This window comes from Aegilops tauschii, chromosome 7 (assembly GCF_002575655.3).
Source record: "Aegilops tauschii subsp. strangulata cultivar AL8/78 chromosome 7, Aet v6.0, whole genome shotgun sequence".
NCBI classification, from domain to species: domain Eukaryota; kingdom Viridiplantae; phylum Streptophyta; class Magnoliopsida; order Poales; family Poaceae; genus Aegilops; species Aegilops tauschii.
Genome location: NC_053041.3, coordinates 552,376,906 through 552,400,008, shown reverse-complemented (window position 1 = coordinate 552,400,008; position 23,103 = coordinate 552,376,906). Strand labels below are relative to the sequence as shown.

Sequence of the window (23,103 nt, the reverse complement as noted above, 5' to 3'; positions counted from 1 at the left end):
TGTCATACTCATCGACATGCAAGTCGTGATTCCTATTACAAGAACATGATCAATCTCATACATCACATATATAATTCATCACATCCTTTTGGCCATATCACATCACATAGCATACCCTGCAAAAACAAGTTAGACGTCCTCTAATTGTTGTTGCATGTTTTACGTGGCTGCTATGGGTTTCTAGCAAGAACGTTTCTTACCTACGCAAAAGCCACAACGGTGATATGACAATTGCTATTTACCCTTCATAAGGACCCTCTTCATCGAATCCGATCCGACTAAAGTGGGAGAGACAGACACCCGCTAGCCACCTTATGCATCAAGTGCATGTCAGTCGGTGGAACCTGTCTCACGTAAGAGTACGTGTAAGGTCGGTCCGGGCTGCTTCATCCCACAATGCCGCCGAATCAAGATAAGACTAGTAACGGCAAGCAAATTGAACAAATCATCGGCCACAACTACTTTGTGTTCTACTCGTGCATAGAATCTACGCATAGACCTAGCTCATGATGCCACTGTTGGGGAACGTAGCAATAATTCAAAATTTTCCTACGTGTCACCAAGATCAATCTAGGAGATGCTAGCAACGAGAGAGAGGGAGTGCATCTTCATACCCTTGAAGATCGCTAAGCGGAAGCGTTACAAGAACGCGGTTGATGGAGTCGTACTCGCAGCGATTCAAATCGCGGAAGATCCGATCTAGCGCCGAACGGACGGCGCCTCCGCGTTCAACACACGTACAGCCCGGGGACGTCTCCTCCTTCTTGATCCAGCAAGGGGAGAGGAGAAGTTGAGGGAGAACTCCAGTAGCACGACGGCGTGGTGGCAATGGAGCTCGTGGTTCTCCGACAGAGCTTCGCTAAGCACTACGGAGGAGGAGGAGGAGGAGGTGTATGAGGAGGGAGGGCTGCGCCAGGGAAGAGGGTCAACTGCCCTCCCACCCCTCCACTATATATAGGGGCAAGGGGAGAGGGGAGGCGCCCTAGGGTTTCCCCTAGGGGGCGGCGGCCAAGCAAATTGGATCTCCCTAGGAAAAATCCTAGGGAGACTTGCCCCCCAAGCCAAGCAGGTGGAGGCTTGCCTCCCAAGCCAGGTGGAGGCGCCCCACCTCCCCAAGTAACGTGGGAAAGGGTGTGGGGAGCGCACCACCCCTTAGTGGGCTGGTTTGCCCCTTCCCCTTTGGCCCATGAGGCCCTCCAACACTTGCCGGGGCTCCCGAAACACCTTTCGGTCATGCTGGCCATAGCTTGGTACCCCCGGAACACTTTCGGACTCCAATACCCTTCGTCCAATATATCGATCTTGACCGCCGGACCATTCTGGAACTCCTCGTGATGTCCGGGATCTCATCCGGGACTCCGAACAACCTTCGGTAACCACATACTATTTCCCATAACAACTCTAGCGTCACCGAACCTTAAGTGTGTAGACCCTACGGGTTCGGGAACCATGCAGACATGACCGAGACACTTCTCCGGCCAATAACCAATAGCGGGATCTGGATACCCATATTGGCTCCCACATGTTCCACGATGATCTCATCGGATGAACCACGATGTCAGGGATTCAATCAATCCCGTATACAATTCCCTTTGTCTATCGGTATGTTACTTGCCCGAGATTCAATCGTCGGTATCCCAATACCTCGTTCAATCTCGTTACCGGCAAGTCTCTTTACTCGTTCCGTAACACATGATCCCGTGAGTAACTCCTTAGTCACACTGAGCTCATTATGATGATGCATTACCGAGTGGGCCCAGAGATACCTCTCTGTCATACGGAGTGACAAATCCCAGTCTCGATTCGTGCTAACCCAACAGACACTTTCGGAGATACCTGTAGTGCACCTTTATAGACACCCAGTTACGTTGTGACGTTTGGTACACCCAAAGCATTCCTACGGTATCCGGGAGTTGCACAATCTCATGGTCTAAGGAAACGATACTTGACATTAGAAAAGCTCTTAGCAAACGAACTACACAATCTTGTGCTATGCTTAGGATTGGGTCTGGTCCATCACATCATTCTCCTAATGATGTGATCCCGTTATCAATGACATCCAATGTCCATGGTCAGGAAACCATAACCATCTATTGATCAACGAGCTAGTCAACTAGAGGCTTACTAGGGACATGTTGTGGTCTATGTATTCACACATGTATTATGGTTTCCAGTTAATACAATTATAGCATGAACAATAGACAATTATCATGAACAAGGAAATACAATAATAACCATTTTATTATTGCCTCTAGGGCATATTTCCAACAACCCAAGTGTATCTTGAATAGTCATCCACAATTACCAAGCAATACTTTCTACCCCCAAGACTATCAAAGGATGGAGGCCCAAAGAGATCCAAATGAAGGAGCTCCAAAGGCCTCTTCGAGTAAATGAGAGTCGTGGGAGGGTGAGCCTTCTCATGAAGCTTTCCTTCGATACAAGCACTGCAAGCACGATCTTTAGCAAAACTAACGTTCGTTAGTCCACGGACATGGTCCCCCTTGAGAAGACTTTGCAAAGATCTCATATTGACATGGGCTAAACGGCGATGGCAAAGCCATCCCACGTCAACTTAAGCCATTAGGCATGTCGCGGTCTTAGTGGGTCACTCCGAAAAGTTAATCACATAGAGGCCGTTCTCGACATGCCCAACAAAGGCTACTTTAAGAGTCTTGCTCCACAAGAGGGCCACGGTATCAATATCAAAGAAGGTGGCAAAGCCCATGATAGCAAGTTGACGAACGGAAAGTAAATTGTATGCAAGGGACTCAACAAGCATGACTTTCTCGATCGTGAGATCATGAGAAATGACTACTTTGCCGAGTCCCAATACCTTAGAGGACGAGGCATCACCCCACTCGACATTGGTGGGCATAGATGGAATCTTGTGCACGTCCACCACCAAGTCCTTGCTTCCGGTCATATGATTTGTAGCTCCACTATCGAGCAACCATGATCCCCCACCGGAAGCAAACACCTACAAGAGATCAATGCTTGGTTTTAGGTACCCATTTTGTAATGGGTCCTTTGATGTTAGTAACAAGGGTCTTAGGAACCCAAATAGACCATTCAATGTACTCATGAGGAGAACCAACAAATTTGGCATAAACATGCCCATCACTAGCACGGCATAACACATAAGAAGGATTAAAGTCGCCGGCTTTGTTGGATGGGGTGGCATTGCCCTTCTTGACACCGCCACCCTTCGCATTGTTCTTCTTCTCCTTGGAAGCACCCTCTCCCTCCTTCACAAAAGTTTGCTTGAGAGGAAGAGGTCGTTTGGTCTTGTCATTCTTCTTCTTGTTCTTGGGCTTGGGTGCGAACCCAATCCCCTCCTTGGCCACAACTTCCTTTTGGTTGCTCAAAAGGTCGTTGAGGTTCTTCTCACCTTGTATGCATGACAAAAGGCCTTTCTCAAGTTGCTCGTTCAACTTAGCATTCTCCTCAACAAGATGCACATGCTCACAACAAGGGTTAGTAGCATTTGCATTATCAATTAACACCATATGAGGAAAGGTGGCTTTCTCCTTAGTTAGCTTTACTTGGAGTTGATCATGAGACTCCTTGAGGCTAGCATGAACACCCTTCAAGACTTTGTGAGCCTTGTCGAGAATGTCAAACTCCTCTTTGAGTCTAGCAAGATCAACCCCAAGTTTTTCCTTCTCGGAGTTTAGCACACGAGACACAACAAGAGCATGATCAAGATCTTTCTTTAACTTAGCATGATCATCGTTGTATGACTCCTCAAGAGCCAAACGAAGACCACGCTCTTCATCAAGAGCATTGGAAAGATCCGAAATCTCATCGTCATAGTCACGACTATGCCCCTCCATCTTAGAGATGGTATCTTCGTGAGCCTCGATCATGTCATTGGCTTCACCAAGTTGTTCCAAGAGAGCAACGAAGTGCTTCTTGGATTTACCCTTGAGTTTACCCATAAAGGCCTCAAACTCATTTTCCTCCACATTTGTCCCCTCATGTTCATCAATGCTATCCGTCGAAGAAGGATGATTAATGATGGTAGTTTTGATGTTGGGGGTTACCTTGTTGGTGGCTTTAGCCATGAGGCACTTGGCGGTGATGTTCTCATTGGGTGAGTCGAAGAGAGACATCCGTGGAGTCATCGCAATGGCAACGGAGGCCATGGCAACCGACTCACCATCTTCATCATCGTCATCATCCTCATTGTACTCTTCTTGTACCACCAATGCCTTGGGAGGAGTCTTCTTAGTGAAGTTGCTCTTGTTGGGGAACGACTTGGCCTTATCCTTTCGAATGAGCTTGCCACCATTGTCTTCCCTCTTCTCGTAAGGGCACTCCGCAATAAAGTGGCTCACATTGCCACAATTGAAGCAAGTCCTCACTCGTTGCTTGCCCTTTGCGCCACTTTAATTGTTCTTGTTGAAGTTTGGCCTTGTGTTCTTCTTGCTCCAAAATTGCCTCGAAGCAAGAGCCATGTGTTCATGATAGGCATACTTCGTATCTTCGAGGTTGCCCTCCTCTTCTTCCTCTTCATCCTCTTCCTCCATAATAACCTTGGCCTTTAGAGCAAGGTTGGGCTTCTTTACTCTTTGAGAGCGAAGAACCGCATTGTCGGCGGTCTTGTCCAAGATGCTCATAGCAACGAACTCATCCAACACTTCACTTGAGGACAAGGTGTGGAAGTCCGGCCTTTGACGAATGACGGAGGACATGGCTTTGTGGTAGGGCATCATTGCCTTGAGAAATTTGCGCTTGATCCAATTTTCATCTGTGTCCTTACTTCCATGATCTCGGAGAGAGACCGCGAGTTTGGTTACTCTCCAAAAAAGCTCACGAGGTTCTTCATCTTCTTTCATAGCAAACTCGTCGGCTTCATCTTGCACCACTTCATAGTTGGAGCGTTGAATGCTTGCGCTTCCCCGATAGAGGGAAACAACTTGGAGCCAAGCATCTTTGGCCACGGTGTAGGGCCAGAGATGAGGAAGATCTTCGGGTGGGATTGCTTCTTGGACGATGAAGAGAGCATTCTCATTGAATTGATGATCCACAACTTCTCTAGGAGTGAAGTTACTTCGGTCATGCGGATAGAAACCTTCTTCAATGATTCTCCAAAGGTTAGTGTTCACATGATTTAAATGACGCTTAAAACGATAGACCCAAGAATCAAAATCTACATTCTTCTCAATCTTAGGGGCCGGGCCGGCATGATTCAAATGAGTGGAAGGGAGCGGTCCACCATAGACAGGTGGAGGTTCCACATGGGCAAAGATACCGGTGCCATTTTTACCACTAGAAGAAGGAGCTTTCTCCCTAGTAGCTTCCCCTTTGTCGGAGGTAGCATCCGTCACCTTGTTGGCGGGATCACCCACTTTCAACGGTGCGGTGGAAAGTTTAAGCCCTTCTAAGTATTTATTGAACATGCTTTCGACCTCGGTAGTCATGGAGGTTTTCAATGTGTCCAACGCCACATTTAATTCCTCACGAGAGACCGCGGACCCCCCATCTCCCGTAGACGAGACCGGATTCACACCGGAGTGCTCCTCCACTCCGTCTACGATGTCAACCATACTCTTCGGACGGTAAAGTCCTTAATAAAGAGACGAGGCTCTGATACCAATTGAAAGGATCGATATAGTTGACTAGAGGGGGGGTGAATAGGCAACTAACAATTTTAGCTTTTCTTTTACCAATTTAAACTTTGCATCAAAGTAGGTTGTCTAGATATGCAACTAAGTGAGCAACCTATATGATGCAATGACAACAAGCACACAAGCAAGCAAGGGATTTAACACAAGTAAGCTTGCGAAAGTAAAGGGACGAGATAACCAAGAGTGGAGCCGGTGAAGACGAGGATGTGTTACCGAAGTTCCTTCCTTTTGAGGGGAAGTACGTCTCCGTTGGAGCGGTGTGGAGGCACAATGCTCCCCAAGAAGCCACTAGGGCCACCGTATTCTCCTCACACCCTCACACAATGCGAGATGCCGTGATTCCACTATTGGTGCCCTTGAAGGCAGCGACCAGACCTTTACAAACAAGGTTGGGGCAATCTCCACAACTTAATTGGAGGCTCCCAACGACATCACAAAGCTTCATCACAATGGACTATGGCTCCGCGGTGACCTCAACCGTCTAGGGTGCTCAAACACCCAAGAGTAACAAGATCCGCTAGGGATAAGTGGGGGGAATCAAATTTCTCTTGGTGGAAGTGTAGATCGGGGCCTTCTCAACCAATCCCGAGCAAATCAACAAGTTTGATTGGCTAGGGAGAGAGATCGGGCAAAAATGGAGCTTGGAGCAACAATGGAGCTTTTGGAGGAAGAGATAGTTCAACTATGGGGAAGAAGACCTCTTTATATAGTGGGGGGAACAATCCAACCGTTACCCCCCACAACAGCCCCGCAGAGGGCGGTACTACCGCATAAGGCAGCGGTACTACCGCTGAGACCAGCGGTACTACCGCTCCCACGGCGGCACTACCGTGGAGATTGGAGGGCAAGGGAGATACGGACATGGGCGGTACTGCCGCGGTGGTAGGGCGGTACTACCGCTTAAGAGCGGTACTGCCGCTCTACTGCCGATGCGAAGTACCGCACAATCTGCACGAAAAAGACCCCTTGAGTCGACGCGGTAGGGGCCTGGTACCGTAGCGGTACTACTGCTGAGGACCCACCAGCGGTACTACCGCTGCGGAGCGATACTGCCGCTTGTGACCCCTAAGCGGTACTACCGCTGGGTACCGCGGTACTACCGCTGGGACTAGACTCGGCCCAAAGAGAGAGGAAAGAAAACTCCAATGAAGCGGAAAGGCTCAGAGGGTGCAAAGAGGATGTGTACGTGTTAATTCCACCCTAGCCTTACCAAAGCGGACCCCCTCTTGATAGTACGGTGACTCCTACGAAACTAATCCACCAAAAGAAGCGAAAGAGCTACACCGTCTTGAATGACACTCCGAGGGGAAAGAAATCGTCTCGTGCCAAATGATGAATCTCTGAAATGCTCAAAGCACACGATTAGTCCGCAAACATGTTGTCATCAATCACCAAAACTACATCTAGAGAGATATGCCTTAACACCCGGGAAGGGGAGACGCTCGCGCGGGTACATGAGATCCTGCCGCCGCCGACACCACCCGGGCCAAAGCCGGGGGCGCCCGCCGGCGGCGAAAGGGGGAAGGAGCCCCCCCCCCCCCCCCCCGAGGGGAAGGCGGCGCTAGGGCGGGATCTTGTCAACAACGATGGTAAAAGTTGATTTGTGGATTTGTATGTGTAGTTCATTTGTAACCATAGAATGCCAATGTGACATTCTAAAGAAATAAAGGCCATTTGTGGAGAATGTCGTTTTAGTGACCGAGCTGATGGATTGGCAAGTACTCCACGGTTAGCTGCCAGTTTAGGATAGAACAGGCCTTAGTAGAAAGCAAGCTCACTAGAGCTCAAAACATTTGAAAAAAAAAATCATAATTCAAACTTTTTGATTTCAAAAAAATCTAAAAAAATTGTGCGATGTTATGTGTATGTGTATAAATTTTTAGAATGAAATATCTTGAAATGCGATCTGTACATAAAAAGACAAAATTATGGTGGGAGGATAAATAGTATCACGTGTTAAAAAGTCTTAGATTTTTTTCTGCACAACCTTCATTTCAATGTATTTTGCCTGAAAATTGATCACATGTGTGTTATGCCTTCATGCATATCTGTAATTTTTTTCAGAATTTTTTGAAACGTAAATATATGAATTTTGATGAAATTTAAATTTTGAATTTGGGGGCCTCGATGGAGGTCGAGCTCCAAAAGCAGTTTTCGCCATTTGTGTCTTTATAAAAATTAAAACAAGAAATGTGGCGTTAGAATGCAACGGAAGTCCACGCTTAGTCAAAGTCGCCGGCGACACAAAGACACGCCGATAGATACGTGTCAATGGCGGCAACGAGGCCTGGAGAGGGAGAGGCCGCAGAGCGCAGGAGCGGGGAGCAGCGAGCATGGCGAGCCCGTGGGACAGCCCTTCGAGCAGCCCGTGGGGCACGCTGGGGCAGGCCTCCAACGTGGCGCAGCTGGTCGGCGTGGACGCTCTGGGGCTGGTCTCCATGGTCGTGCAGGCCGCCCTGGCGGCGCGCCGCCACCGGGACGCCTGCGTGCGGCTCGCGCAGCACGTGGAGCTCGTCGGCGGCCTGCTCAGGGAGCTGGAGCTCGCGGAGCTGATGCGGCGGGAGGCCACCAGGCGGCCGCTGGAGCAGCTCGGCGGCGCGCTGCGGCGGTGCTACGCGCTCGTCACGGCGTGCCAGGACTGCGGCTACCTGCGCCGCCTGTTGCTGGGTTTCCGGATGGCCGACGAGCTCCGCGCCACGCAGCACGAGATCGACATGTTCATCGGCCTCATCCCGCTCATCGCCCTCGTCGACAATTCTACTGCAGATAGTCGCCGTGTCAAGGTTAGTAGTATCAAAATTGGGGCAACCACTGATTTTCAGAGCTGATATCAAAACTGAAACCTCACTGGTTGAGGAAAATTACTGATTTCAGAGCGATTTTACTTAAATTCGGTCGAACTGAGTCTGAATTGGGGTCCAATTGCAGATTGTTAATTGCCAGTTAAACAATTCGATATGAATTTACAGTGAGTAATGGTAGAGCTACGGGGGATTGTTTACTGGTTTAGCGGGCTAATTAATCGTGGACCAATAGGATTGTAGATTGGGGGAGTGAGGGGCTACAGCTAAACCTCAATCATACAATCTGTGCTGGCTAGTTGTACATCAATAACGATGATATTTGATATTGTCTAGCAGGCTGATGAGGGGGTGCTCACTGTAGTCACAGATAGTTCAAATCGTCACATCAGGTCAGATTATTCTTCCATTATGTAGCTTATTATTCCAGGATGTACGCCACATTTATGAATTTGTTTGACTTAAGATACAAAATGATTTGCCATATTCAATATAAGCATGATTTTTCCTTGTTAAGTTGAGTTAATGTCATGTTCAAGTTATGTACTATAAATGCCATAAGTTCAGTTACACAGACTCAAATGCATGAAGTTTCCCACTTATGACTGTTGAAACCAAAGATGGGTGGCACAAGAATGATGAAATTTTCCTATATTTAGGCTTCCAAACAAAGGAGCTACAGAACACTGCGATATTGGAGAACACCCATTTGTAGGTAAGCTCTTACTTCTGTGAATATCCTAATGCGCTTAATCATGGACTCAGATGTGGAAACTAATTGACTGAGGTTTCATGTCAATGTTATATGCTTCAAGAATTTCGGATTGCTTCATTGTATCCATATGAATGATTTTGATATGACTTTTGTTACACATGTTACTTTTTCATGAATAAATATTCTGTCACCACATAGAATTTAACTGTAGTAAAATAGAAGTTAATTAGCACGTCATGAAAGAGCACTAGCTACTGGAAGCAATCATATACTCCCTCCGTTCCAAAATAGATGACTTACCTTTGTACTAACTTTAGTACACAGTTAGTACAAAGTTGGGTCATCTATTTTGGAACGGAGGGAGTATGTATGATACTACCTCTGTAAACAAATATAAGACCGAACACTGAGTTCTGTACTTGAGAAATTCCTTTAGCACATACTTACTCCCTTAGTAACCACATGAAACACAAAAAAACTGGATCATTTTCTCAATATTTTTTTATACTTTTAGTAGTGTCGACGTTTGTTAAATCTCCATTAGTGACAATGATAGATTATCTGTGAGTCAGGAAAAGTGGACCTGCAAGAACAGAATATCGTTGACATTGAAGAACTTGTGAAGCTTTGTACCCGTATGGAAGAGGCTTGCGCGGGATTCACAAGGTTCGATTTCTGTCAGATCTTGGATGCTACAGAGAATTTTTCAGAGAAGATGATAATTGGATGGGGAGGATTTGGGAGGGTGTACAAGGTAAGCCAACATAGAAACAAGTTAACAAAGTGAATACATATCCCACTTGTCTTCCTAATAGCGTGGATGTTCGCTTAGAGAAAGTTAATTTTAACTCCCTTAGTAAAAATTTCAGGGCCAGTTGCCTGGTGGACTTAATGTTGCCATCAAAAGAGCTGATGAGCACGCAGCAATGGTTGAAGTCAACAGTGAATTGCAGCTTGCAAAGCTTCAGCATGCCAATGTGATTAGGTTATTGGGGTGGTGCATCCATGGGAAAGAACGGATTCTAGTGTATGAGTTGATGCAAATTGGTTCCTTGGATCGTTACCTATGCGGTAAGTTTTCCCTACTGTAAGTTATTTCCAAGCGCGCCTCATTTACTTCCAAGTATGTATGTGCACGAATGCAAACCGTCTACAATTAAATCAAGGCTACAACAACCCTAATTCCACATCATTGTTCGAACATTTTGCAGACAGAACAAAAGGGCCGTTGCTACACTGGTCTAGGCGATTCAAGATAATTACAGGGTTAACAGAGGGAATTGTTTGCCTGCATAAGCACTTCATGTTCTGGCTTGTCCACAGAGACTTGAAACCACATAATGTCCTCTTGGATTGTAACATGATCCCAAAGATTGCTGATTTTGGATCAGCTAGAGCACTGAGTTCAGATGTAGCAGAAGAGCGCACGAGTAGGGTCGTGGGAACCAGGTATCAGCTACCTAATATATCAATCATCACAGATTCCCACCATTTTGTCTACAGATGTTCTAATCTTACAGTTTTGATATCTTTTGTTTCACTTTGTCTACAGATGTTCTAATCTTACAGTTTTGATATCTTTTGTTCCACTTTTCAGTGGTTACAAAGCTCCGGACTATGCATCTCGATTCTCGAGGAGTTTACTCAATGAAGACAGATGTGTTCAGCTTTGGCGTTTTGGTTCTGGTGATTATTAGTGGCCGAAAGAATACCATACTCGACAAGCGAGGGGATACTGTTGGTGATCTTGTACGAGATGTGAGTGAACTGAACATATATATTTAAAGCAAGATTTCTTATACTAGTTCACATTCATGGGATGTTTACTTTTGTTGCCAGATTATTTTCCTTCTTTCGCGCTGCAGTTCTCTCATGTCAATCTTGTTGAAAAACTCGTTCAGGCCTGGCATATGTGGAAGGACCAAAGGTTGCATGATCAGACTTCAACTTGACAAGCAGCAACTACAGAGGTCAGAGTTAAGATCTGTAACTGTACACACTAGAAACACATCAGGATCTCCAAATATGCACCTGAAGATCTCCATGCTCAGGTAACGTACAATATAAGAACTCTGAACTGAAGGTGGTCTTCTTTGTGTGTGTGTGTGTGTGCCATAGAACTCTGAACTCTGAACTGAAGCAGAGAGACGTAAGCAACGACACATAGTAATCAGAAGCCATTAGTGCGCGTTTATAGATTTCTAATACTCGGAATTCATTAGTGCTAGTTGGAAAGATGGAAAGATTCATCTTATACTCGGATTCATTAGTGCGCGTTTTAGCCATTGCCTGGGCCGACTCGGATTCAAAAACGAAAGCGCGCGTTTTAGCTATGCCTGGGCGACTGCGACTCGGATTCAAATTGCTTGCCGCGTCTCTTCTTTCTTGCTCGCCCCCCGTCTCCCGAATTCCCGATCTATCTCACCTCGCTCTCCACCGCATCCTCTTCCTCCCTCCCGCCGGATCCCTGCTCTCGCGATCGTTGTTTGATCGTTGCTCCCGCGACTTCGCTGCCGCGACCATGGCCGGCACCACGGTGCTTCCGCAGTCTCTGCTCCCGCGCCGTAGCGCCGCCGCCGCCGCCGCCGCCGACCTGCGCTCCTGCTCCTCCCGCGTGCGCGTACACCCCGCCTTGATGGCGAACCCCGCGGCTGCCAAGAGGCCAAAGCGTCCCGGATCCGTGCACGACGTGCAGCTGCCGGCGAAGCGCGTTCGCGGTGCCTGCTCCGGGGGCAAGCTCCATGTCGTGGTCCCCGTCAACATCAAGGGCAGCAGCAAGCTTCCGTGTCCCAGCGGAGGCAAGGATCCAAAGACTCCGACGTGCCTCCACCCTTCCGGGATCAAGAACCAGGTCGCCGAATCTCCGGAGAGCGCGACGCAACCGAAGCCGCAGATCAGCATGCGCGAACTGATCGAGAAAGCTCGCCTCACCATGGCTCGCCTCGACAAGGCTCGCTCTGCCTCCAAAGAAGAGGCCAACCGTCGGCAGGAGATCGAGCGCAGCAGAGCAGAGGCCCGGCGAAAGGTGGAGCAGATGGCGGACACGGTGCAGTTCAACGACCCCTGGATCCATCACTCCGACGTGACCAAGTCCCCTGAGGAGCTGCTCAAAGCAAGACAGCACGCATGGCGTTATCAAGCTCACCTCCTCGAGATGGCTCGTCGACGGGACTTTGCTCAAGCGATGCAAATCCACGGATGACTGCAATCCACGGGTGATGGAAGCAGAGGAAGAAATCATCAGCAGCTTCTTGGTGCTAGTCTTGCATCAGAGGAAGCAGAGGAACCAATTCCTTTCTTGAGTCCGTGTGGGTGAGCCTTCGATTAAGTTAGTCCTTCCTAAACCATTCACACATGAGTTTCATTTAATCTTTGCATCTCTAGGTTCTGCACTTAATCACCAAGATTTCTAGTGTTCTTTCAATCCCTTTCAGTCATTAGTAATTTTACAAGAGTGTCAGCAGAGTCTCCATCTAGCTAGGCAGCAAAAACCTTGTTAAGATGTGTACGGCATAGTTACACTACATCCACACCTGGTCCTAAGTAAGGGTTTAAGTAAATAAAGGGCATTTTCAATAAATCAAAGTAAAGCAGATGAGCCTAAAAAGGAAGCTCATGTACTGCAATTCCGGCACGAGACAGAGCGTAAAACGCACTCGCCGCAAAATCCAAAACGCCCGTTTGCTACCCGGCTTGTAGCAGGAAAAAAGGAGTAGAATTGAACTTGTCGATACACACAGTAATCATGTGAGCTGCCTAGCGTCTGGAGACTATGCTGACCCTCCTGTAAAATTAATCTTGGCTGACTTGGATTCTTAGGCATTGGCGTCGTGGTGAGTTAAAGTTGCAGTTTCTAACGAGTAGCATTGGTTGGTGAACTCTTGTGTGTATGTGTGAGTGAAGCTTTGAGCTAAGCAAGTCCTTGATGTACCGACTATCAAGTCATACTGTAATCAATTTTGGATATGAATGAGAAAATTGTTGGTCTGAATTTTGCAGAGCATTTGAGTAATCTTTTCGTACTTATTTATTCTTGTATGCTTCTGTGGCTTCTTAAAGCATTCTGCTGCTCTAGTCGGGAAAGTGTGTACTGAGGCATCAGGAAGAACATTGGATCTCTTTCTACGTTTTCATGTGTTGTATGTTCCTTCCTAATAACAATTCTTTTCATGAACAAAGAAGATTACTGCTGTGCTTGAACTATTCCAAATCACTGTTATTTTTCAGGAGAAGAACAGATATATGTCCCCGTCTAGAAAATTTTATACCACAACAATTCAGAATTTATTTGTCGCATCAGGAAGGCGCCAAAAAGCATGTCTCCTGAGCTCCTGAATCCTGATGCATACATGCATCATTGTTGCCAAGTGCTCATGTATACTTGCTGTCTGAATTTTGCAACTCCTACAGATTTCGTTTAGTACAGTTGCTGTATATGCCAGGCCAGCAATGGTGCTTACTTCATTTAATTAACATATTCATTGGCATGAATCCCCTGAGTTAAGGGAATTACAATGCATCATACCTCATCTGAAGCTTTATAAAGATAGGACTTCAGTGAGAGACAACACAATATTATCCATGAAGCTTCTATTAAATTTTAGTATATTTTCAAGTTCATAAGCTAGCGGCTTCTACAAATGATGAATCGATGATCTGCATGACAAAGAAAATGGAAGATCCTAATATTATATTTGTATACTGTTAGCCATATCAATGTTGATTGCAATTTCATTAGTGACGAGGATATATTGTTCATGACTCTGGAATAGCAGGCCTGCAAGAACAGAATACAGAAAACCCTCGACAACAAAGAATTAGTGGAACTTTGCATGCACACAGGAGAAGATTACCCAGGATTCACAGTGTTCAATTACTTTGAGATCGTGGATGCTACAGATAATTTCTGAGAGAAGAGATATCTTGGATCTGGTGGATTTGCTACAGCATACAAGGTATTTGTAAGCCAATAGAAAGGAACTAACTAATTATGTAAATGCCTAAGATGTCTATACTCCATTTGTAATCGTTGCAGGGTCAGTTGCCCCATGGACTTGTGGTTGGTATCAAGAGATTCGATCACCGTGCAATGTTATCTGATTTCAGCAATGAACTGCAGCTTGCTAGGCTTCGGCATACAAATGTAATAAGGTTACTAGGGTGGTGCATCCATGGAGAAGAAAGGATTCTGGTCTACAAGTTCATGCACAATGGTGCCTTGGACCATCACATATTTGGTATGTTATCCCTATCATCCAATTTATTTTATAAGACATGCTTCTTTGTATTCCGAGTATATATGTGCACAAATTTATCTACAGGTAAGTGATGTGCTTGTTTTTTTTACCGTAATTGATTTAAAAACTATTCTGATTTGATTTAGAGCAAAATATAAATCTTATTTTATCTGAAAGTTTGTTGTTTCAACATTTGGCAGACAGAATAAAAGGGCCATTACTAGACTGGTCTAAGAGACTCAAAATAATCAAAGGGTTAGTAGAGGGGCTTGTTTACCTGCACAAGCACCCCATGCTATCTATTGTCCATAGGGACTGGAAACCAAATAATATTATCTTGGAATGTGACATGACCCTGAATATTTCTGATTTTGGATCAGCTAAAACCCTGAGTCCAGACGTAACAGAAGAGCATACATGCAGGGTGGTGGGCACTAGGTAAGAAGCTACCTGCCTCCTGATTTTTCAGTCACTGGGTCATATGTGCTAATATTGCAGTTTTCTCATCCCCTCTTTTCAGTGGTTACATAGCCCCGGAGTATGCACCTCGAGGGGTTTACTCTCTGAAGACGGATGTGTTCAGCTTCGGCATCTTGGTTCTGGAGACCATTAGCGGACGAAAGAACACCATACTCGACAACCGAGGGGATACCGTCGGCGGCGATCTTGTATGAGATGTGAGTGAATATAAATTTCAGGCGACATCACTTACAGTTCTATGATTGTTCTTGTTAAAATGTTAATAGTTGGACCATATATGTATGAATTTGGATTCAGATTGCATTTCTTTAATGGCAGCTGTATTAAAAAAACATTTCAGGCCTGGCGTATGTGGAAGGACAGAAGGCTGCATGAGCTCGTAGATGGATCACTAGGGCATGGATACGACATCGCCGAGGTAGCGATGTACGCTCAGGTGGCGCTGCTCTGCGCTCAGGAAGATCCAGTGGATCGCCCCGCCATGACGGATGTTGCTGCAATGCTGACCTCTGAAAGCATGAGCTTACCAACGGAGCCTAAGGAGCCTTCCGCGCTGAGTGAAGGGGGTGCTGGTGAGGATACATACATAAACCGATCAAGCCGGACAATAGACATAACCATAACGAGTTCAGCCACAGTGCTGACTAGAGTTCGCTTAATCATAGACCAGGAGGTTTGATGCGACCGAAACTGTTAAATGCCAAATATGGTTGGAATATTTTTTTGGATTAATTTAAATTGCTTACCACATATGTCCATATGGTTGGAATTGGAACGTGAGGAAGGATCATGGCCTTTTTATTGTTCAAAGCGATGTGCAGATTTCTGATGTTAAGATCAGTGGAGATAAACTTGTTTCTATGGTAAAGGCTGATTATCCATCAGCTACATCAAATTAATGAAATATGTTCCACCTTTTGTTGTTGTTGTCCTAAGCCGGTTTTAGCAAAATTTAGCATGTTATTGCTCATGTTTGGGAACAGTTATTCTCCATGAGCTTGTAAGAGAAGCGCATAAAAGGCCTCTATCAGCTTTTCGTCCATATGTTTCCTTTACAAAATCGTAAACACTTCTGCCTTGGTACAACAACAACCCCCCCCCCCCCCCCCCCACCCCCACCCCCACCCCCCAAAAAAATCAACAGAGGAGATATCTCCATACCCCTTCATAGGATGGCCTTTTAAAAAAAAAATGTCGCTCGCGCCGATACGTATGCTATGTACATACCGCCCGTACACGGCCCGGCGCACGTGGCATACCCAAACCCTATTTGGCGACCTCAACCTTTTTTTTCTCTTTCTTTTTAATCTTCAAAAAATCTGCACCACGGGAGATTCAAACTCCAACCCTGAAAGTTCACTTCAAGTTATAATAATGCCCACTTGTTTTCCTTTTGGCTTCTTATGTGGCAAATGTACCTTCTTAAATTTTCAGGCTGGTTTTTCATTTTTTTTTACTAGGTTTTGTTCTGTTTTAGTATATTTTTTGTTTTCTTTTCCTTTTTTCTTTTTTCGTTTCCTTTTTCTCTTTTTCAAATGCGTGAACTTTTTAAAATAAAAAAAACAAATCCGTGATTTTTTTTCTCAAATTTATGAATCTATTTCAATTTCTCAAACTTTTATTGCAATTATTTTAGTGAAATTTTTTGAACATTTTTTTCAACATGGATGATCTTTTTTTAAATCCGCAAATGCTTGGGCCGGCCCAACAGGTGCCCGACTGGAGCGATGTCGTCGCCTATCGGGGTGAGCATTCGGTAGAAACCGAAAATTTGGTTTTTACCACTCTTTTGTTATTTCGGTTAGCAAACCAAAAATGACAACCCAATACAACAAACAGATATTTCAGTTAACCAACTGATTCGGTGTGGTTTTTAGTTTATATCGAAAACCTTTTTGTAGCGTATATCTACAAGCTACGACCCAGCTGCGAGTGCTTCCCCTATGAGCCGTCATCTTATATCCACTAGCACCTTTACCCTTTGAGCATACCGGCGATGTGGCACTACACAAATAAGACGGTTGCCGCTCCGTCAGCCCATAGAAGTACTAGTAGTTGCCTTACGAAGCCTGGCAGTCGCGGCGACTATTTCTCGCCTTAAGAGAGTCGAGAGGAAATTCTCACGTTGAAGCAAACAGTATTGGGCCAGTCCATTTAAGCACGTGCAGATTGAAAATTTTGGGAAGAAAAGGAGCACACACCATGAATCAAACCCTGGTCGTGAGGGGGAACACCGACGCAACTAACCACTGCACCCACGTCCAGTTACTGTTAGTAGTAGGATCGTGACCTACTAGAGCCGATCGGAGCCGGTTTTCTCTGTTCTTTCTCTGTTTTCTGTTTTCTGTTTTCTTTTCTTTGATTTCTCTTTTTTCTTTGATTTTTTTTCTTAGTTTCTTTTTGTTTTCCATCCTACATTCTTTTATACATGATCAATTTTTTTCACATATTTGTTCAACATTTTTCAAATACTTGTTCAATTTTTTATATACATGATTAACATGTCTTCAAATACTCGTTCAACATTTTTCAAATACTTGTTCAACATTTTTCAAATACTTGTTCAATATTTTATATACATGATCAACATTTTTTAAAATACTTTTTCAGAATTTTTTCAAATAGTTGTTCAACATTTTTATGTACATAATCAACATTTTTATAACATGATCAACATTTTCTCAGTTTTTCAACATTTTTTTAATACTTTTTCAACACTTTTTCCAAAAACAATTGATGAGTGTTTTTTGTAATATATATATTTAGATTGTTTTAAAGTATAAACAAAAGTACAAAAATAAATTAAAAGAGAAAAGAGAAAACATAAAACGTAAAAGAAAGGAAAAAAGGTTGTGGCCTCCCGGACTCGTGCGCCGGCCCAGCTCGGACGCTCTTCAGCGAGAGAAACCTCTCGTCTCGCCTAACGCGAGAAATAGGGGTCCCCGCCTGGCAGTAGCTTAGTTGGCTTAGCTCTACATGGGAAACAAAGCGTGCATTGGGCCGTTCGTATCCTACGTGGCTGGACGCACACGTGCGACTAAACCGTCGATGTTAGGCGACACGCGTGAGGGAGCCTCGTAGTGGATGCTTGCACTTTGATTTTTCTTTGGGAAATGATTATGAACACCCGGCCGATCTAGCGCGGGACGTCCGCCGCCTACTAGAGCACACACCTCTCTCCCTCATCTTACCTTTTGCAGAACGGTCGCAGCGAAAGAGGATTGCGCAAGTGCATGACGCGGCTAAAGATGTTGTAATTTTTGCAATATGAATCTTGTGACAGAAAATTAGATGCAGTGGAGATGTCATTGTAATTTTTGCAATGAGGGAAGAGGTTGTGCAATATGGGTCTTGTTACAGGAAATTAGAGAAGAAGGTTTCGCAACAAGGGTGTTGTTGCAGGAAATTAGAGATTTGAAGATTTTGCAACAAGGGTCTTGTTGCAAGAAATTAGAGAAGTGAAGATGTTGTAACAAAGGTCGTGTTACATAAATAAATACAAGGTTTTGCAACAGGAATCTTGTTGCAGAAAAAATAAAGAAGAGAAACAAGATGGACAGCTCCATCAACAAATCGGGTTGACATGTAACACACCCCTTTTCTTTCGGTTAATACGGTTTAATATTAAACCTGATTTGAATTCGGTTATTAAAACCAAAAACTGATTTTAACTGTACTAACAATAAAAGTGGAAATTTGGTTTTTTCGGTTCGGCACCTGGTTGGTTGGTTTTTATGCCCACCCCTAGTCACCTAGTTGGGCCAAGACCTAAGCTTTTTTTTCTTCTATTCTCACGTTAATTCATTTTGAACTTTATTACTCCTTTTAAACCTGTTCAAAAGTTTGAAATGTTTGAAATACCAAAAAAAAACTCTTTTTCCAAATATTGTTTACAATTTTTAAAAATGTTCTGCAATTTCAAAACATGTTTCCCTTTCCAAAAAATGTTTTAAAATTTAGAAATGTTTGCGTTTCAACAAAATTAATAAATTTCAAAAAGTACATAGTTTGTAATTTGTTTTCAAAATTTTCATCAATTGTTGGGTATTTGTTAACAATTTTGAAAAGAGTGTTCAAGTTTGTAAAAAAGATTATACACAATTTGGAATTCCAAAATTATTAACAAATTTGAGAAATGATCAGGACATAAGAAAGTATTCTTGTTGATTGATAATGACGAAAATCGTAAATAAGAGAAGCACATAAATTAGAAAAAAAAAGTACATGCTCACAGATGCACCCGTGTGCCCTAGTTTGGCACACTTCTCTCAACCTGTGGTTTTCTTGGACTAGCATAAATGATCGCACTTCTTCTAGCAGTTTGACACGGACATATGAGGTATTCCTATCAGGTTTGAACGGCTTTCGACATCACATGCATGTTGCGACACATCCGGCCATTTATCGGCATTTTTGACCAAGAGAACTCTAAAAATTGCAAAATGCTAAAAACCAAAACAACCTGGCACGGTACCTTAAATTTGTCACACAAGGCCAGGAAAAAAATTGCAGCAATTTCAGAGATGTCGACAAATAACATGCTCTCAGACGGAGCTTTCTAGTCTATCCGAACACGCTCCGTTGAACATGGTATTTTCGTGGACCTTGTTGAATTGACCCCAACTTTTGCCTCCAGGTGGAGACACCTAAGGTAGGCATCCATGCGAGGTTTGAATGACTTCCGATACCATATACAAGTTGCAACACGTCTGACCATTTATCAGCCTTGTTGACCAAGAAAATTTCAAAAAATGTAAAACTTCTTGAAAACCCAAGCAACTCGGCATTGGGGCCTTAAATTGTTCAAAAAAGGCCATAGAAAAAATTTGAGTCGCTTGATAGATGTCAAAAAAACACATGCTCTCGAATGGAGCCTTCTGGCCTATTCGGACACCCTACCTTGAACTTAGATCCTTAAAATGAACCCAACTTTTGTCATCAGGTGGGCATGCCCATGGTAGGTATCCATGCGTGGTTTGAACAATTTCCAACATAGTATGCACATTGCGACACGTCTGGCCCTTTATTGACATTTTTTACCGAAAAAACTCTAGAAAATGCAAGACTTGTCAACAACCCAAACAATTTGTCATGGTACCTTGAATTGAACATACAAGGCTATGAAAAAATAGGGTTCTCTGACGGATGTTGAGAAACCATGTGCTCTCAAACTGAGCCTTCTGAGTTCTGACCTACCCGGACACCCTACGGTGAACATGGTGTGTTTTTGGACATTCTTGAAATGACACAAACTTTTGCCAGCAGGTGGGTATGCCCATGATAGGCATCCATCCTAGTTTTGTAGGAAAAAGGCATTTAAAATCATAGATAAAACAGACACTTAAACTTATTTTTTATTTTTAAACATAACTAGTAAATACAAAGAGATAAAGTTGAAAACAGTAAATGTTTTTTAAGTATTTAATAAATATTTGAAGGAAAAAATAAATCATAATTTGAATAAATATGAAGAGATAAAGTTGAAAATAATAAATGCTTTTTTAAGCATTTAATAAATATTTGAAGGGAAAAAATAAAATCATAATTTGAAACGGTTACTTAAAACTGTTATTTTGCCGAATGGTTATTCTGTTTCCGCGCGTGACAATGGGCTGGCCAAGTCGGGCGGCCTCCTGTGCGTGGCGCCGTCTATTTGACGCTACTCTCCAAACATACGGAATTCCCTAATTGACGCTAATTGCGTCAAGTTGTCGACCAAACGCATAGAATGAGCGAGTGAGTAACACTGTGGGCATGACCCATCTAGCTTCCTTAGCGCAGGATTTTCTGTACTTTTTTCTACCACTGAACCTTCTAGAAGGATCCCACCAGTTTTTTTATATTTTGGTATCCTTCTAGGAGGTTCCTGAACTTTTTTTTCCTTTTCTTCTTTTTACATTTTTTTGCTCTTTTTTTTCCTGTTTCTTCATTCTCCTTTTTTTCCTTTTACTGTTTCCTTTTCTTTTTTCAAGTTTATTTTTCTTTATGTGCATTTCTTTATGTTTTCAGAAATTGTTCTAAACTTAAAAAATGTTCAAATTTTCAAATTTTGTTCTCAAATTCAAAAATGCTCACTTTTCTAAAAAAAAATTGGGACTTTAAAAGATCATCTTGCCTTTCAAAAATTATTCTTGTTTTCAATTTTTATTCGCAAATTCAAAAAATGTTCGCCTTTTCGAAATTTTGTTCATAGATGCAAAAATTATTTGCTTTTCAAATTTTGGTTCATGTATTTGAAAAATGTTTGTGTTTTCAAAATTTGTTCGGAATTTCCAAATTATTATCGGTTTCAAAAAAATGAAATTCAAAAAAGGTTCATGATTTTCAAAACTTGTTTTTATCACAAAATTTCTGGAAAATGTTCATGCATTTAAAAAAGAGCAGTTCTATACGCACGATAGTGTGCAGACCACATTGGTGCAGACGATGTGTGCACGACAATGCAATCGGTTCCATCCATTGCATGGCAACAGCAGGCAGCAGACGGCTAGATGCTCATCGTGCAGTGGTCGTGCACATATTCATCGTCTGCAAAGCACACCGCATACTTAAAAAGGCACACATACAAATTCAAGAATGAAATGACGAGTAATTGCACAAATGCAACGGACGCACACGCTATATATAGCTAGGCTTTGCTGAGAGAGAGGAGCGCCTTGAAGAGGCCCACGAGCACGCTGACGACGGACAGCAACGTAACGATGGTCCTGAAGTTGGTGTAGACGAACTTGTGGACGGCGATCCACAGCCTGCGCCTGCGCCTGTACCCCGCAATCTGGCTCAGTATGGCCATGTAGCGGTCGTTCACGTACGCGTAGCTGGTGAGGCCGCCCTTGAAGAAGGCGAGCGTCCTGCCGTCGGTGAGCTCGCTCTGGACGAGCCGCTTGGCGCACAGCTCGCGCACGTCCTCCTCCCGGTCCATGAGCGCGGACAGGAGGGTGAGGTACGAGCTGACCGTGTACTCGCCGGAGGTGGCGCCGTGAGGCACCCCCGTGCTCGCCTCGAAGGCCGCCATGTTGACGAGCCAGCTCGCGGTGAGCTCGGCGAGGTACAGAGGCGGCATGGACAGCTCCGGGAAGAGGAGGCCCTGGGTGAGAGCCATGTCCCTGAACTCCGCCGTCTTGCTGGGAGCCAGCTTGATGCCCATCTCCGCGAAGTCCACGGCGTTTGTGACCACCGGCGGCAGTGACCTGAGCCCCCGGAGTCGAAGCTCCTCGGTTGTGCTCGAGCCGCCTGATTGGTGGAAATGGAGGAGGGCAAGGAGGTGCGCCGGCCTGTAGCCCCCGTCCAGGTCCAGGGGCTTGGCTAGCAGATCGGTGTCGGTGTGCAGCTGGAAGAACTTCCCCATGTAGACGACGAACTCACACAGCGCAGCCGGGAAGACGGCCGCCCGGCAGGCCATGAGGGCCTCCAGCACCGCCCACGGGATCTGGTTCTCCAGCAGGAAGAGGTCCCTCAGAAGGGCCAGGCTGTTGACCTGGCACGTGAACGGCGGAGGGCCACGCTTGCCATCGCCGGAGCAGTCCTGCAAGAACCAGAGCACGAGCTGCAGCAAGAAGCAGCCGTCTCTCAACATCATGGACGCGAAGTCATCGCCCTCGAGCGCGCCTGCGGCTCCGCCGTCCGTGTAGCAGCTTCGAGCATCGCCGGCGACGGCGAGGACCTTCTCGTACACGGCCTCGGGAGAGTGGCCCGAGTCCCTGCAGAAGTGGTGTGCCGCCGCCTTCTTGATCTCCTCCATGCCCTGCAGCTCCGGGCGGCCATGGTGGTAAGCGCCTATGGACACCATTCTTGGGACGATGTAATCGCCATCCAGGCTTCGCAGTGATGCCGGGAACCTGTGGATCTTGTTAAAGATGTTGGAGTAAGCAGTCTCCAGCTTTTGAGATGCTTGGCTCAACTCATCTAATTCACCAGGTATCTCCACAATTATTGGTGTATGCACACTGTTTGATATGCTAGTGTTCATGGCTTCAGACCGGACACCAACAATCTAAAACCTACGTAGTACTTAAATGGGTACTTGCAGAAGCTATAAGTGGTTGACTGAACAAACCAATTAGAGTGTACACATATATATCCATATGGCTCTCAGGCACATTCCTTCCTCCAAGTGCATTTGCCCCATCTTCAACCAAGGTATCTCAACACGTGCAAACAGGTCCTAAAGCTGCCAGTCCAGATAGGGCTTACGAGTTACAAACAAGGTAAAGCAAAGAATTTTGTACAAAGGAACA

At 44.9% G+C, this 23,103-nt stretch overlaps 1 protein-coding gene and 1 pseudogene across 1 annotated transcript; one reads left to right on the top strand and one right to left on the bottom strand.

The window, feature by feature from the left end:
* The first annotated feature begins 7,833 nt into the window (after positions 1–7,833).
* On the top strand, positions 7,834–15,784 carry LOC109770840 (putative cysteine-rich receptor-like protein kinase 20; annotated as a pseudogene).
* A 5,710-nt stretch (positions 15,785–21,494) lies between these two features.
* Positions 21,495–22,835, bottom strand: LOC109770836 (UPF0481 protein At3g47200-like). The gene has a single exon (XM_020329546.3). It carries the CDS (start codon positions 22,833–22,835, stop codon positions 21,495–21,497), a length of 1,341 nt encoding a protein of 446 aa, XP_020185135.1.
* Positions 22,836–23,103: the final 268 nt, after the last annotated feature.